At 48.8% G+C, this 15,439-nt stretch overlaps 1 protein-coding gene across 1 annotated transcript; it reads right to left on the reverse strand.

The window, feature by feature from the left end:
* Positions 1-3,422: 3,422 nt before the first annotated feature.
* DRD5 (dopamine receptor D5) lies at positions 3,423-5,105 on the reverse strand. Its single transcript, XM_066632936.1, has one exon. The coding sequence runs from the start codon at positions 5,103-5,105 to the stop codon at positions 3,423-3,425; it is 1,683 nt and encodes a 560-aa protein (XP_066489033.1).
* Positions 5,106-15,439: the final 10,334 nt, after the last annotated feature.

Genomic DNA, 15,439 nt, shown 5'->3' on the forward strand with positions numbered 1-15,439 from the left:
TGCTTCATCCACCACCTTGCCTGGGTGGGCCATTGGCATGCGCAGTGAATCAGTGATTTTTTCCACTTGTGGCTCCCTTGCACTTAGCAATGGCACTCAATTTACAGGGCCACTGCACTGCTTATGACAGCAGAATGCAAGTTCTGGTGTCATAACACCATGACCAGATTGGGCCATCAGTGTCTTAAAGAATGAAAGATCTACCAGCCCCTTTATCATTTTTAGTGCTCTGGAATTTTTCAAAATTCCTCGCTAGGACCAGACACTAAACTATAAATGCACGGCAAGCCTAAAATAAATGACCTTTTAAGTCTTCTCTGGAAGACATTTTATCCCCCTTTGTAATCACTGCCTGCCTAAAGATTGGAGGGTTGGTTTTATGATCATTTATTATAGTAGTGCTCGTCTAATCTTTATGACTCCCAGTGGCAAAGAGCAGCATGCATTGTGCTTTACTTTTCCAAGAAATCAACCATCTCTGTAATAATTTCATGTTTCATTTATGGCCCTCCAACCACATAACTCAGAAGCAAGTCCCATTCATTTCTGGAAGAGTTACTTCTGAATAACCCTCCTGCATGATTACACTGAGATGTACTTAACGCCCAGTCTACTGATCCACTTAGGGCGCAATCCTAACCCGTTATCTCAGTGCTTTCCAGCACTGGCATAGCAGTGCCAATGGAACATGCGCTACATCCTGCAGTTGGGTGTCACTCATGAAGCCCTTCTCAAAGTCAGGGAATGTTTGTTCCCTGACCTCAGAGCTGCATTGCCCTTATGTCAGTGCTGGAAAGCACTGACATAAGGGGTTAGGATTGCGCCCTTAATGCCCAGTCCCATGATCCAATGCCATGTCCAGTTGCAGCAGCATGAAAGACACATGGCTATCCAGTACTCCAGAGCCACCAGTACAAATGGCCAAAGGTTCCATGCACCTGCTAATGGCTCACCCAGGTCACATTGAAGCAGGTAAGGTGACAGCAGGGGTGAGTTGTGAGCAATTTGGGGGGTGATTGGGGTAATTCAGGGAAGGAACCAGGGGGTGGTTTGGGAGGGGTGGATCCTGGTGGCAGCAGTGCCCTCTGGATCCTATCCCCCTTTCCTGGCCCAGATCTGCCTCCTGACTCTCCTTGAACTTATGCCAGCAAAATTGCTGCAGTGGGTCCAAGAAGAGCCATCGATGGCCAGGTAGTCTATGGAGAGTTTAAATATATATATATATATATATATATATATATATATATATATATATATATATATATATATATATATATATTTTTTTTTTACTTACTTTTCCAAGACATTTGGTCAAACCCACCCCCACCCCCACACACACATGCTGTGTCAGTGATGTTGCATGCTGCAGACTGGAGTGAGATAATATCAGGCTTGATGCTTAATCAGAAAGCATTTAACAGGCAGAGAATCCCCTCTGATACTTAAGATCACAGCTAGATCATGTGCCTATTTCCACTGTGTCCAACCAGGCTAATCTCACAGAAGTGTGCCCATAAATTCAGCCTCAATTTGATTTGGTACTAATTATTTCCACATAATAATATAAACTGGTCAAAGTTAATTATGCTGTAATCCTATTGAGGCGGCAATCCTAACCAACTTGACATAAGGGCAATGCAACTCTGAGGTAAGGGAACAAACATTGCCTTACCTTGAGGAGGCCTCCATGACTGCCCCCCAACTGCAGGATGCAGCACATGTCCCACTGGCACAGCTATGCCAATGCTGGAAAGTTGATTAGGCTTGTGCCCCGATTGTAAATCATAAACCTCTCCAGTGGAAATCAGTGAGGTTTAGAAATGCATTTAACTCTGGCTGGATTGTGGCCAGCGTTTGTAGCACTAATATATACAGTACTTTAATGTAACATTCCTCAAAATATGGATGCAAGTCTCTCCCTGACCTGAACGTTCGCCTACGGGCTCCTCCACTGGCTAGATGTAAAATGCAAGAGCCAACAAGAGGAGTTTAAAAATAATCATAAGGATTTTTGCGTATTTTGGCATTTCTGAGAAAATTGAATGCCCCACTAATAAATACTTTCCATCAAACCTGAGAATTACTAGGATTATAAATATTGCACCCTGCAGTTTTGTGAGCCCATTCAAGAGAGGGCTAGACTTTTCTTACTATTAGATTTCACACTTTATATGCAGACACGTTTGCTATTTGCTATAGAACCAGTTCAAATGGGTACAAGACTGGATATCAGAAAGAAATTCTTGATGATAAGGGTGGTTCAGCAGCAGAACAGATTGCCAAGGAAGGTAGATCCCCCCTCACTGCAGATCTTCAAGGAGACTCAACAGGCACCTGCTAAAAGATGCTCTAGGAGGGTTGGACTAGATGTCCTTGTGGGTACCTTCCAACTCTTTGATTCTCTATTTCAGGCTCAGGGAAGCATTCCCGCCACACAACTACTGCGACAGCGTCTAGGGGGAGGCAAAATGTTGTCCTGTTAAGCTTCAAACAGAAGTGATGTACAGCTCATATCCTTGCATGTTTACTCACAAGCACTCCTGTACTCACTGGAGCTTATTCTTTAAGCATGCAGGAGGACTGCAGCCTTTGTTCTAAAAAGAAGAAATGCAGTCTAAAGAAATAATGTCTAAACACATTCTAAGGAAACAGAGTGCTCTCTTTCCTGAGCTCACATTTCATTTCCAAGGGGCTTAAGCTTAAGCAGCATATCTTTGCTCAGGGTTGTGCTAGACAATCATCCAAAACTATACGGCTTTTGAAATGCACCAGAACTCCTTTTATCAATAATTTACATTTATTTAACCTTTGGAACACAGTAAGGGGTGCCCAGGTGAGAGAGAAGGTGGAGAAAACATAAAATCAGTGGTCAGTGATGAAAAACACCACAAATCATAGTTGTAGCCTCCCTTCTGCCCCCCCCCAGTCCCATAAAATCCAAACTCCACAGTGAATCAAGCTGGCTGGGTAAACTGTTTTTGGTGCATGTGTTAATGTCAATTTCAACCGGCCCTTTTGACATTGCAAACCAGCTTTTCCACTAGGCTGCCCACAAGACCCACTCTCCATTACTCTTGAGTAGCAAAGCTGAGGTTCCCAACTTTCTACAGATCAGGATTGAAAAAAACACATACACAAAAAGACCATGACAACTGTAAATACCGCCTCCCCAAATCTATGGCTCGCTCTGGGCTGGGTTCAGTCAGCGGCATAGCTAAAGGGGGTACAAAGCACTGAGTTTTTCAGGAACCATTTGCAAGCAGCCCCTCCCTCTCAGAGCCACTCCAGTCTGTGGGAGCAAAGCAGAGGCATATGCCTGGCTCCCGAAGATGAGGGGGAGGGGCTGCTTGCATGCCACAGTGAGACTCCCTGCAAAACCTAGTGCTTCGCACCCCCTCTGGCTGGGTGCCACTGGGTTCAGTTTAAAGTAGATAGCTGGAAGTGATTTTGTCCAGTGAGATGTCCCCTTCGCAGTCCAGATCACAGACTGAGTCCGTGGCACCCTCCGGGTCAGGTGAGATCTGGGACATGTGGTCAAAGGGGTCTTCCTCCTGGTGGCCCCGAACGGCGTGGGGGATCATGTTCACATAGGCGGTGGCAATCTCCCGGTGGAAGAAGGTGTCCTGGTTGTAGGAGATGAGCTCATTGCTGAGGTTGACCGTCTCCACTGGTGTGCTGGAGCAGTGCCGGCTGCAGCCCAGCAGGTGGGAGAAGACCTTGCGGAAGTCGGCGTTGAAGGCGTAGATGATGGGGTTGAGGGATGAGTTGGCCCAGCCGAACCAGACGAAGACGTTGAAGGTGGTGTCGCTGACGCAGGGCAGGCCGGCCTGAGGGTCATCGGGGTCACTCTCGCAGAAGGGCACCATGCAGTTGAGGATGAAGAAGGGCAGCCAGCAGCAGACGAAGACCCCCATGATGACCGAGAGGGTCTTGAGGACCTTGGTCTCCTTGCGGATGGAAGACTTCAGGCCCGAGTGGTGGTGGTGGTGGTGGTGCTGGGGGGAAGCACAGCAGTCCAGGTGCTTGTTGCTGCTGCGGCAACTCTGGGCGTGCTCGGCGGCCCTCTCCAGGGAGGAGATGCGGCGGATCTGCACCTGGGCGATGCGGTAGATGCGGGTGTAGGTGACGATCATGATGGCCACGGGGATGTAGAAGCTGATGAGGGAGGAGGAGATGGCGTAGGTGCGGTTCAGGCTGGCGTCGCAGCGCTGGGCGGCGGGGGTGGCGTTGCCGGCCGCCCAGGGGGGGCCGGGGCCGTCCGTCCAAGAGGCAGTGGGCCCCGCGTGGCCGGAGGCGGTGGGTGCCGGGGGGGCCCGGGGGTGGGCGGCCCGGCCGCCCCTGTGCCAGTGGAGCTGGACGGGCACGAAGGAGACGAGCAGGGCCAGGGCCCAGGCGGCGCCGACCATGGCCAGGGCCAGGCGGGGGGTCATCCTGCGCTCGTAGCGGAAGGGGCTGGCGATGGCCCAGTAGCGGTCCAGGCTGATGACGCAGAGGTGCAGGATGGAGGCGGTGCAGCAGAGGATGTCGAAGGCCACCCAGACGTCGCAGAAGGCCCCGAAGGGCCAGTAGCCGGCCACCTCGGCCGCCGCCGCCCAGGGCATGACCAGCAGCGCCACCAGCAGGTCGGAGACGGCCAGCGAGGCCACGAAGAGGTTGGTGACCCTGCCGCGCAGGTGCCGCGAGCCCAGCACCGCCGCGCACACCAGCCCGTTGCCCAGCAGCGTCCAGGCCACCAGCAGCGCCAGCAGCGCCCCCGACGCCGCCGCCCGCCCGCGCCCCGCCGCGCCCCAGCCCCAGCCCCGGCCCCGCGGCGCCGTCGGGGGCCCGCCGCTGGCCAGCGCGCTGCGCAGCATCCTCCCCGAGGGGGCGCGCGCCCCGGCCTCCGCCCGCCGCCCGCCGCCGCCGCCGCCCGGCCCCCTCCGCACCGCCAGCCCTGCTCCTCCCCGCCGCTCGCAGCGCCCCGCCTCGCCGGAGCCGCCCCCGCCCCGTCGGGGGTCCCTGGCAGAACCGGAGGAGGGGGCAGCAGTGGGGCTGTCTGCGCCCAGTGGCGTCGCCGGGGGGGGCAGGCACCTGCAAGGGTCCCTCCCCCTCCCCTTTGCAGCCATTCCGGGCGGGGGGAACAAATAGAGCCTAAGAGGAGGGGAAGGGTCCGCTCGCACGCTGCGGTGTTCCCCCCACTTTAGCTACGCCCCTTGGCGCAGACAGTCCCCCTCCCCTTTGGAGCCTGGTGTGTTCCTCCGGGGGAAGGGGCCACTTGCACCCTAAGGTGAGGCTCCCTGCAAAACTTAGTGCTTCCCCCCCCCCAGCTATACCACTGCCTGGAGCCGCTTGGCGCAGACAGCTCCCCTCCTCTTCAGAGCCAGGTGTATGCCTCCATTTTACTCTCCCCACCTGGAATAGCTCCAAAGGATAGGGGAAGGGACCATTTGCACACTGTGGTGAAGCTTCCCGCAAAACCTAGTGCTTTCCCCCCCCCCACTCTAGCTACACCACTGCCTGGAGCCACTGGGTGCAGAAAACCCCTCTCCCCTTTCGGGCCAGGCATACACCTCCATTCCCCCCCCCCATGGCTCGGAAGGGTAGGGGAAGGGTCCGCTTGCACACTGCGGTGAGACTCCCTGCTTGCCCCCCCCAGGCCACTGGCTTCAGGATGACATCTGTCGGCAAAGGCGCAACCAGAAATTTCCTTCCTGCGGGAGGCATCCTGCTGTCTTCTCGCACAGGTGCTTTGCAGACACATTCGGGGACTCTGTCGCCAAACCATCAAACTCAGGGATTCAGTGTGGGAAACTCACGTTCTATATATGCTCTGCCCACACTCGTGTCAGGTGCGGCCAAGGAAAATGCACTCTGCACATGCCTCGTGGACACAGCAGGCTGCCTGCTCAGAACGATACCATGCAGGAGGGACTTGCAGCAAAATTCTGCATCTCCCCAATCTTAATGCCCCATTGACTGGAGCAAGCCCACTCCCTCCACCTTCTGCTTTTCCCAACAGACACTCCCCCCCCCCCAACATGCCATGGTTCCTGCAGACCACTGAGCATACTCAGTGAGGTTGGGGTTGGGGGTGATTGGTTGGTTTACTACTTCTCTGATTCACAGATTGATGTAGTTCTGCACAGTGGCATAGCTAGAGGGGGTGCAAAGCACTAAATATTTCAGGGAGTCTCACTGCGCCGTGCAAGCTGCCCTTTCCCCTTCCGCGCCATTCCAGGTGTTCACCTCTGTTTTGCCTCTCCCTGCCAAGAGTGGTTCCAAAGGGGAGAGGGAGGGGGCTGCTTGCACGGCACAGTGAAGCTCCCTGCAAAACTTAGTGCTTTGCACCCCCCTCTAGCTACACCACTACTTCTACATACCTAGTGAATGTACAAATCACTACCTTATTTCAGGTGACCCCATTTCATTTGCAGTCCAATACTCAAATGCATGAGTTTGCCATATGATAAACTGGGAGGAACCCCGAACAAACCACTACAGTGCACATAACTGCACATCTCTAACAATACCCTTCTGATTCAGTCCTGAAACCACCCTTCCCTTCCTGCCACTGTGCTAAATAAAGCTAAAGAGCTCTGGCTTTGTGGCTGGCTGCACTACATGCAAAGGGTTTGGGGGCCGACCCCTGGCTGGAATTATGTCAGCAGTGACAATCAAGGTGGAAATGAGCTCTGACAAGGGCAAGTACCTCTCTGGCCAGCATGGAACATGCATGCTGCGTGTGCTTTCTCAGGCTGCTTATGGTCGATGGCTAGCAAGAGGCGAGCACAGGCAGAGGTGTGGAGTGACAGAAGGAATAACTTTGACAGGACAGGAATAATTTGAATGCTCCACAAAGTTAATTCGGCTCCACAAACATCAGAGCCAAATAACCGAAAGACAGTGTGCGGTGTGGTCTCTAAGGAATATTCATGCTCTTGTAGCTCTTTGTTTATAATGGGGCTGCCAACCTTTCCTGGACCTCCTGGACTGTTAACAATTGTGTAGAGGAGGGAATTTCAGCAGGTGCAGCTTCTCATCTGTGAGAAGACAGATGAGAACATCCCCTCTTCTACTCAATTTTTAAAGGTCCAGGATCCCTAAAATGGAAAATGGGCCACCCTTGGTTTACTCAGTGCAGTCAGAAACTCCAGCAGAACCTGAACCCAAGGCCCCCCCCCTTCCTGGGAGGGGGGAAATAATGCCCAGTGAACCAGAATGGAACACCTAAACCTAAAAAGTGGCAGCCAGTTCAAAATAATTAGTGCAATAATATGTGATCTGCTTTCAGCTGTACAATTCTTTTATAGTACAACCCCAACATGTCTACTCAGAAGCAAGTCTCATTGTGTGCCATGGGACTCACAGCCCAATGCTGTCTCCAGCCAGCAATACTAGTACGGGAAAGGTACCCACTGCATCCTGGGGAGGGGGGCACACAGGAGGTAAGTACAAAACATTTAAAGCTATCTCTGTGTAAGTCCTGGAGCCATTTCCAGAAAGTGGTGTGGGATGGACACTTTCTTTGCACCAAGGGAGTTTCATTTACTGTTCAAGACTAGGAGAGCAGATGATCCACTGCAGAGCTCCTGTAAGTAATCAGGACCTTGGACAGCTCCAATGGGAAACCAAGGAATGCAACCCAGTGCTGAGATCTGAAGAGGTCCCATGTTGTTCCAGAAAGGATTTAGAGCAGTGGTCTTCACCTTTTTTTTGTGCCGCAACCCCAACAAATAACAAAATTAATTATGAAACTGGGGGACCCACCATCAATCCTGCTCCCCCTCCTAGGATCCTCTCTGCCCACCCACCCCCAGTGCCGTCCCAGTTCTGTAACCAAATACTATTAGAGGGACCAGAAAAAGTTACCAAGAAGCTTGGCACTACTGAAAGCTATTTCAGGGCAGGGCTGGGACCCAATCTCTTGGTACCTGAAGGAACACACCTGATGCCTCTCCCTTTATCTGGTGGTGCTCTAGCTCGGTCTTCAACCCTTTCAGTTTTTGGTCTGTTTTAGTATGTGGTGTTTTTGTCGTTTAAATAAAGACTATGGGTTGTATTTGAAGACAGTTATGACTAAGGGCCAAATCCTATCCAATTTTCCAGCACCAGTGCAGCCGTGCCAATGGGGCATGCACAGCATCCTGCAGCGAGGGGGCAATCATGGAGGCCACCTCCAGGTAAGGGAACATTTGTTCTCTTTCCTCAAGGCTGCATTGCAGCTGCACTGGCACTGGAAAGTTGGATAGAACTGGGCCCTAAGGCTGCAATCCTATCCACACTTACCTGGGAGTAAGCCTCATTGACTATAATAGTACTTACCTCTGAGTGGACCTGCCTAGGATTGGGCTCTAAGCACCATTGAAATCAATAAGAAAAGATATGGTGCAACCCAGTGGCCAAGTAGCACCAGCAAATGCTATGGTGCATCCACAGTCCAGACTAGGTCTGCACAGAGGAACTTCATCACCACCAATGGAGCTGAAACTAAACCTGTGCTGCTCTCATTCTGATGGTATCCAAGGGCATACACCATGTCCAGAGCAGTGTTTTTCAGATATAAGTCCGAGCTGCCCATCATGGCTAATTTAGGCCCCATTCACTTCTATGGGTTTTATATGATTGACTTTCTTTAGATGCAACCATAAACCAGCTACCCTGATGGAACTGTAACATTGCCACAGTGAGATGAATGTTGAGAAGGTTACATCAAAATATCCAGAGGGAAGGAAGACATTTTTAGAGTGTGGAAGGGAGGTTTACAGAGAAGTGTTTTACAAAATAAGAGGCACTTGTAAGGCAAAAGGGCAACTTATTATTCTGAGCAGATTGGGTGTGGGAAAGCTTGCCGTCTGACGTCACGCTGCTAATGAGCCAATATTGTTCTCCCTTCTGTGTTAGAGATGTTGGTGAGAGATGAAAAGCAAGGGCAACAGAACTTAGTTCTCTTTGTAGCATCTTGGGAGCATCACTGGAATTCATGGCTACATCTGTATCTCTTCCAGCAGCAAGTTTGTCAGGACGCCTAATTTTTCTATTTTCATCATGATTTCCAGCGGCAACAAATGTTTTCATGTCTTGCACAATCAAGAACATCAGAACATGAGAAGAGCCCTGCTGGATCAGGCCAGCTTCCTGTATTAGAGAGTTAGAACAGTTTCTGTATTAGAGAGTTAGAACAGACAAGAAAAAATATTTCTTTACTCAGCGTGTGGTTGGTCTGTGGAACTCCTTGCCACAGGATGTGGTGACAGCATCTGGCCTGGACGCCTTTAAAAGGGGATTGGACAAGCTTCTGGAGGAAAAATCCATTACAGGGTACAAGCCATGATGTGTATGCGCAACCTCCTGATTTTAGAAATGGGTTATGTCAGAATGCCAGATGCAAGGGAGGGCACCAGGATGAGGTCTCTCGTTATCTGGTGTGCTCCCTGGGGCATTTGGTGGGCCGCTGTGAGATACAGGAAGCTGGACTAGATGGGCCTATGGCCTGATCCAGTGGGGCTGTTCTTATGTTCTTATGTATCTCACAGTAGCCTACCAGATGCCTTTGGGAACACATGACAACAAGCTACCTGCATCCTGTTGCCACTCCCTTGCATCCTGCATTCCATAATTGCAGCATACTGTAAGAAATGGTAGGGCGATGAGGTGTAGCGGCTAGAGTTAGCGTTCTTCTGTTGGTGCTCCAGCTTGAGCCTCAGCTGAGTGGCCTTAGGCGGCTCACTATTTGCCACTCTAAGCTGCCAGGGTTTTTATGAAGTTTACCTAGAGTGCTGGTTCCCAACCTGTGGTCTGGGGACCACAGGTGATCCACAAGACCCTGAGAAGTGGTCCACGAGGTCTCAGGAAAAAAAAAATCACATTTGGGCAGGAGGTCTGGTCTAGAGGATAGAGCCTCCATTTGCCTGAAGATAACATCCGAAGGTTGCCAGTTCAAGGCCACCGGCACCGTGCGACCTTGAAGCAACTGACAAGCTGAGCCGAGTTATTCCATCTGCTCTGAGCGTGGGAGGATGGAGGCCAGAATGTGAAACCAGATCAGAGTGAAACATCTGGACTGTTGTGGTTCTTGAAAGATAGAACCTTCTTTCAATTGTAAAAATCCCTACAGGGATTTAATAAGCCTGCCTATGTAAACCGCCTTGAATAAAGTATTGAATAAAGACCAAGAAAGGTGGTATATAAATACCTGTATTATTATTATTATTATTATTATTATTATTATTATTATTATTATTATTATTATTATTATTTGATCACTTCCAGCATTTTGCGGAGCAAGCAGTCCCCCATGGTCCATCAGAGAGGATGAGGATGGACCACCTGTAGCTACAGTTGGCACCAAAAGCAACAAACCACAACTTTCTCTATAAATAATAAATCTCTAATAAATATTTTCTAATAACAGGCAGCCTGTGTTACGTGCGGGCTTGGTACCTATGAATTTCTTCATCAGCAGGTCCCCATACTCATGGTGTGCACCAACTTGGAGCCTCTAGGGTGCTGTGCCCCTCTTACCTCCGAAGGCTCTTCTGAAGCCTGCAGAGGCCATGTGTGTCTTCCCACAGCCTTCATTCTGAAGCTGCAAGGAGACGCTCATGGCCTCTTCAGGCTTCAGAAGAGCCTCCAGAGATGAGAGGAGCACAGCTCCAATCGCATTTGGGCAGTGCCAAAAACCGCAGGTTTCAAATAGCTGCAGTTTTCTTTATCCACAGGGTTTCCAGAAATGGAACCCCAGGGAATAACGAGGGCCACCTCTATTGCAAATTTAAAAGTATTTTTGTGTGTGGGGATGTGGGGATTGCATGTGGTTCACTGCAATTCCAATTCTTGCTTCAGTGGTCCGTGGTATCCTAAAGATTGGGAGCCTAGAGAGAAGAATAAATAAAGGGAAATGACCACCGTGCACCTTCTGTCCCCTCAAGAAATTCACTTCTGCATATGCAGCTGCCTGCTGAGAAGTTCCAGTGGGTGCGATAGGCAGCCATTCATCTTCTCAAATGGGTGGCTGTGAATCGTTTCAGTCAGAATGACATAAATTTGTACTTGATGCCTGCTGGCTTCCAATTCAAGGTGCCAGTGAAACGCTTGCACCGTTCAAGAATCCTAGCAAGTGAGAAGGGGTGTTAAAAGTGACGCCCACCATGTTTTTGCAGCTTGGTAGCATCCCCAGTATTTGTCAGTGTGCTTTCTCTTCATCCACCACCAAACCACCTATCTCAGAAACCATCCCTGCTGTCTTGATACATCCAACCCACATGGTTCAGATGGAGTGGGATGCTTGTCCTGACACTGCCCCCAAAGGGGCAAACTCAGAGGTCACTCCCTTTGATGCCAACTTCATGAGGGGGTGCCCTGCCAATGTGGCTGCTTCATCTCATCCAAGAGCAGAAGTTAGGGCTCCACATGGCGGGGCAGACGTCTTTTGCAACAGCAGTAATAAGTCATATATGGCAATGCCTTCCCCCAGTCTCTTACTGTTCCTGCCACCGCAGTTGGCTGCCGCCTTTAACAGATGTTTTCATTATAATGACTGTGTTTCTGCTGTGTTTGCTGTTATCTGTGTTCTTCTCTGAGCCCCTTTTAGTGCCTACAAGAAAACTGTAGCGACAAACACAGTCAATCAATCAACTGCAGACATAGTTCTCGTCAGAGAACTGATCTTGCGTTTTTATGCAGCTTCCAGTGTAGCGTAGTCAGTGTACAAGGAATCTAGGATACAAATGGCAAGGATGGGAACTTAAATCAGGTGACTCGAGCCCAAATTGTGAAAATCAGTGTTTTTTGGTGACTCGTGTGCATTAGAGTCACGCACATGGAAGACTCAGCAAAACATTCAAGTCACGGGCCCCTGGCTCAGCACTTGGTCCCCGCACATGCAGACTCAACTCTCTGTGTCTGGGTGTGTTTGCTTACTGTTTTCATGGTGTGAAAAACCTTGCGGGGTCATCATTCAAACTGGGGGAGTAGCAGGGAAGTTCCAGCCTGGAGGCAGGAAAGGGTTAATGTTTGCTTTTGCTTCCAAGCATGGGGGGGGGGGGGAGGCAGGAGCCAATGATCGTTGGACAAAGGATGGGCGGTCTGGTTTCTTTGGATGAAGGAGGGCAGGAGGAGCGCAAGGGGGTTCTTGCCTTGGAACTGGCTGGAGAAGCCCAGGGAAAAAGGAGGCAGGGAAGCGGGAGGGGGGATCATAGAGATCACGCTTTCCAATCATATAGCTGCTGTGAGCTGTGTTGCTACTTGGGGGGGAGGAAGCCCCATTGAATGACTAGCTACAGTGGGACTACTTCTGAGTATAGCTGCAAAAGATTGGGTCATCCGGGTAAGCCTCGCAGCTGCTGCATGTGACCCTCCTCCCTCTTGCGCTTTTGTCCTTGCTCTTACGCAGTCTGTCCCAGCCCCTCCCGCTTTGTTTACAGATGGGATGGAGGACAGCAGGGGAGAGTTTAAAGAGCACTCCAACACGCACACGCACGCACACACACACACCCCCGTAGCAGCTCCATTTTATTTTTTCCGCACCTGACATGTGTATCAAAAAGGCTCACAACTCGAGTCTTTTTGAGTCGCAAAAATGCTCCAGGCGACTTGGAAAGTGCCCCCATTAGGACTCGTTTTCAACTCAAGTCGTGGGGGCAGAGACTTGTGACTTGGCTTGAGTCAAGCCGTGCTGGATTTGCCTATCCCTGACAAATGGTTATTTGTTGGTATCTCAGGGATGCTTAGAATGAACACAGTGTGATCTAGTGGCTATGACACTGGACTATTTTATCAGGGAGGTGTTGGACTTTTTTGCGAAGTAGAACCAGGTCCAATTGTCCAGTCAGCCAGGAAGCTCAACTTAGACCAGTCACTCTCTTGACATTTTAGTCTACTTCAGAACACTTTTACTGCTTGCTTTAAAGCAAGCCATCTGACAGTGTAGGAAGCTACTCTGACCTCCTCACCAGCAGCCCAAAAGCATTGCACCAGCAGAGACTGCTTTTGCAACTGCCATAAAGCAATTGCCATAAAGCAGTCATTGTTGGCGCAAAACTTTTTGCACCGGCATCCAGCCCAGTTAGGATTGAGCCATTAGGCTGTTAAACAGCTTAGGATCAAGTTACCTGGGGGACTTCTTTCCTCCACATGAATCTACCCATCCTCTGAGATCTTCTAGCAGGGCTTTCTTCTGTGTCCTGTCACCATCTGAGTTAGGATTTGTGGGGAGTCATGAGAAGGCCTTCTCTATAGTGGCCTCTCTATGAAACCTCCTCCCATCGGAAATTCATTTGGCCCCCTCCCTCCTATACTGTAATTCTACAGCACATACACTGAAAATACTTTTTCTTCTGAGAAAAACTTAACTGGAGCTTATTATTAAAAGTAACCTCTAAGCAGAGTTGGGTTGTTTACATTGGAAGTGAAGTTTTACTACTTTGCCATTTTACCAGTGGCATATAGCAAAATGTAAAGGTTATCTTTAATGTACTATTGCAGATTTTTATTCAGGAAGCAAAAGCTTAATAACCATTCATTATGCAGCAGAGCAAGAGAAAAGAAATTAAATTGTTGCTACATCACTTGAGCTGCTGCTACTAAACTTTCTCTCATTAATGTCAAAAGTACATATTAAGATCCCCACTGAGTAGTGTCTAAATAATAACGATTGACTCAGAGCTAGCAGGCAATTTACTGACCATTTGAGTTAATGAAGTGATGCCGTAGCTATTTGAATGGCACAAATACCTTTTTCTGGTTTTTTCCCCATAACACTACAAGGACTTTGAGGGTTTGGTAATTGGGCCATTAGAGAATTGTGCAAACTGGACTACATATCACTAAGATACTCTGATGCATGTACACTTTTAAAAGGTATCAGGGTATTTTTATGTGCACATCTATGTGCATAATGTTGCATGAGTCTTTTTATAACATTATATATTACTGTATAAATAAATGTTATAAAATCTATCATATAATATAATCTATTTAAAGGTGCCCTTCTGTGAATTTATTCTCCCAGTATATCCAGATATATTTTAGCTATAAGACAGGTTGACCGCGTTTCCAGTGGGGGAAATGAGTGCCATTCTCTGACACTTCCAACACCTTGGAGTTATATGTGCTTGATATTTTATGGAAAATCATAGTTGCGGTAAACTAGTTATCTCATTGTCTTATGGCTAGAGTTTTTTTTTGGGGGGGGGGTGATTCCCCCCAAAAATTTCTTGATTAAAATAGCAAATGTTGGTGTTATGTGATTTTATCCAAATTCTTATCCAAATTGTACAAACAGTGCAATATAGCACAATAAACATTTCAACTGTGAACTCTGTATTATTTTAGACCGTTACCAAACATATATACATACATATTCATTCAAGAGCCACCATTGTAAGTAGCTCTGCTTTAGCAGATGCTAGCCTCCTCCTATCATTTACAACCAAGCTAAATTTGGAGAATGATCTTCCTTACAGGGGGTCCCCATATCCACGAATCCCTCATCTTCAGATTCACTATCCACTGATTGGGTTTGCAGGTGCCCCCTGCACGTGTGTCCCCCCTGCAATACCCTCTGGAGACGAGGGGAGCTCTGCCCCCTCATTTCCAGAGGGTCCTCTGAGCCCAGCAAAGGCCACAGATATCCTTCTGCAGCCTCTCTGCCTGGTTCAAACTGAACCCAGTAGTAAAAAAAAAAAAAAAAAGCAACTTCTAGTTTCACAGAGAAACCAGAATTGACATTTTTAATGCCTTATGGCATTAGGAGGCCTGGAAAAACCCCGAAGGGCTCATTTCCAAGTGCCCTAAAGAATAAAGAAGGGTGCAATGAGTTGGAAAGCCATCTGAAAGCTACTGTAAATCACAAATAGTTCATGCCAGCTAACTCATGTGGGAATTCAGGTGCTCATGTTTACCTGGGTGTAAAGAAAAATGAGAGAGACAGCTGTCCACCTGAGGATCAATTCCATACTCAGAATAATTTAACAAGGGGCTGAGAATAAAACAGCCAATGTTATTATGCCATTTTACAAATTACACAAAGATGTCTAAGGCCCTGTCTGGGGTGTAATATCCAGTTCTGATCACCACATCTCAAAAAGGATATAGTGGAACTAGAAAAGGTGCAGAAGAGAGCATTCAAAATGATTAGTGGACTGGGGCACCTTCCTTACCAAAAAAAAAAAAAAAAAAAAAGCTACAGCATTTGGGGCTCTTCAGGCTAGAAAAAAAGGCACCTGAGGTGGGGGGGATATGATTGAGACATAAAATTATGCATGGGATTTATAGAGTGGGTAGAGGGGAGCTCTTTTCCCTCTCACACAACACCAGAACCTAGGTGACATACACTAAAATTGACTGGTGGGAGAGTTAGAACAGAAAAATGGAAATATTTCTTTACCCAGCACATAGTTAATCTGTGGAACTCCTAGCCAAAGGGTGTTGTGATGGCATTTGGCCTAGATGCCTTTGAAGG

This window comes from Tiliqua scincoides, chromosome 6, assembly GCF_035046505.1.
Source record: "Tiliqua scincoides isolate rTilSci1 chromosome 6, rTilSci1.hap2, whole genome shotgun sequence".
Taxonomy (NCBI): domain Eukaryota; kingdom Metazoa; phylum Chordata; class Lepidosauria; order Squamata; family Scincidae; genus Tiliqua; species Tiliqua scincoides.

Excerpts from the sequence above, each read along its gene's own strand:
- DRD5 (XM_066632936.1), bottom strand. The coding sequence starts at position 5,105 with ATGGCTGCAAAGGGGAGGGGGAGGGACCCTTGCAGGTGCCTGCCCCCC.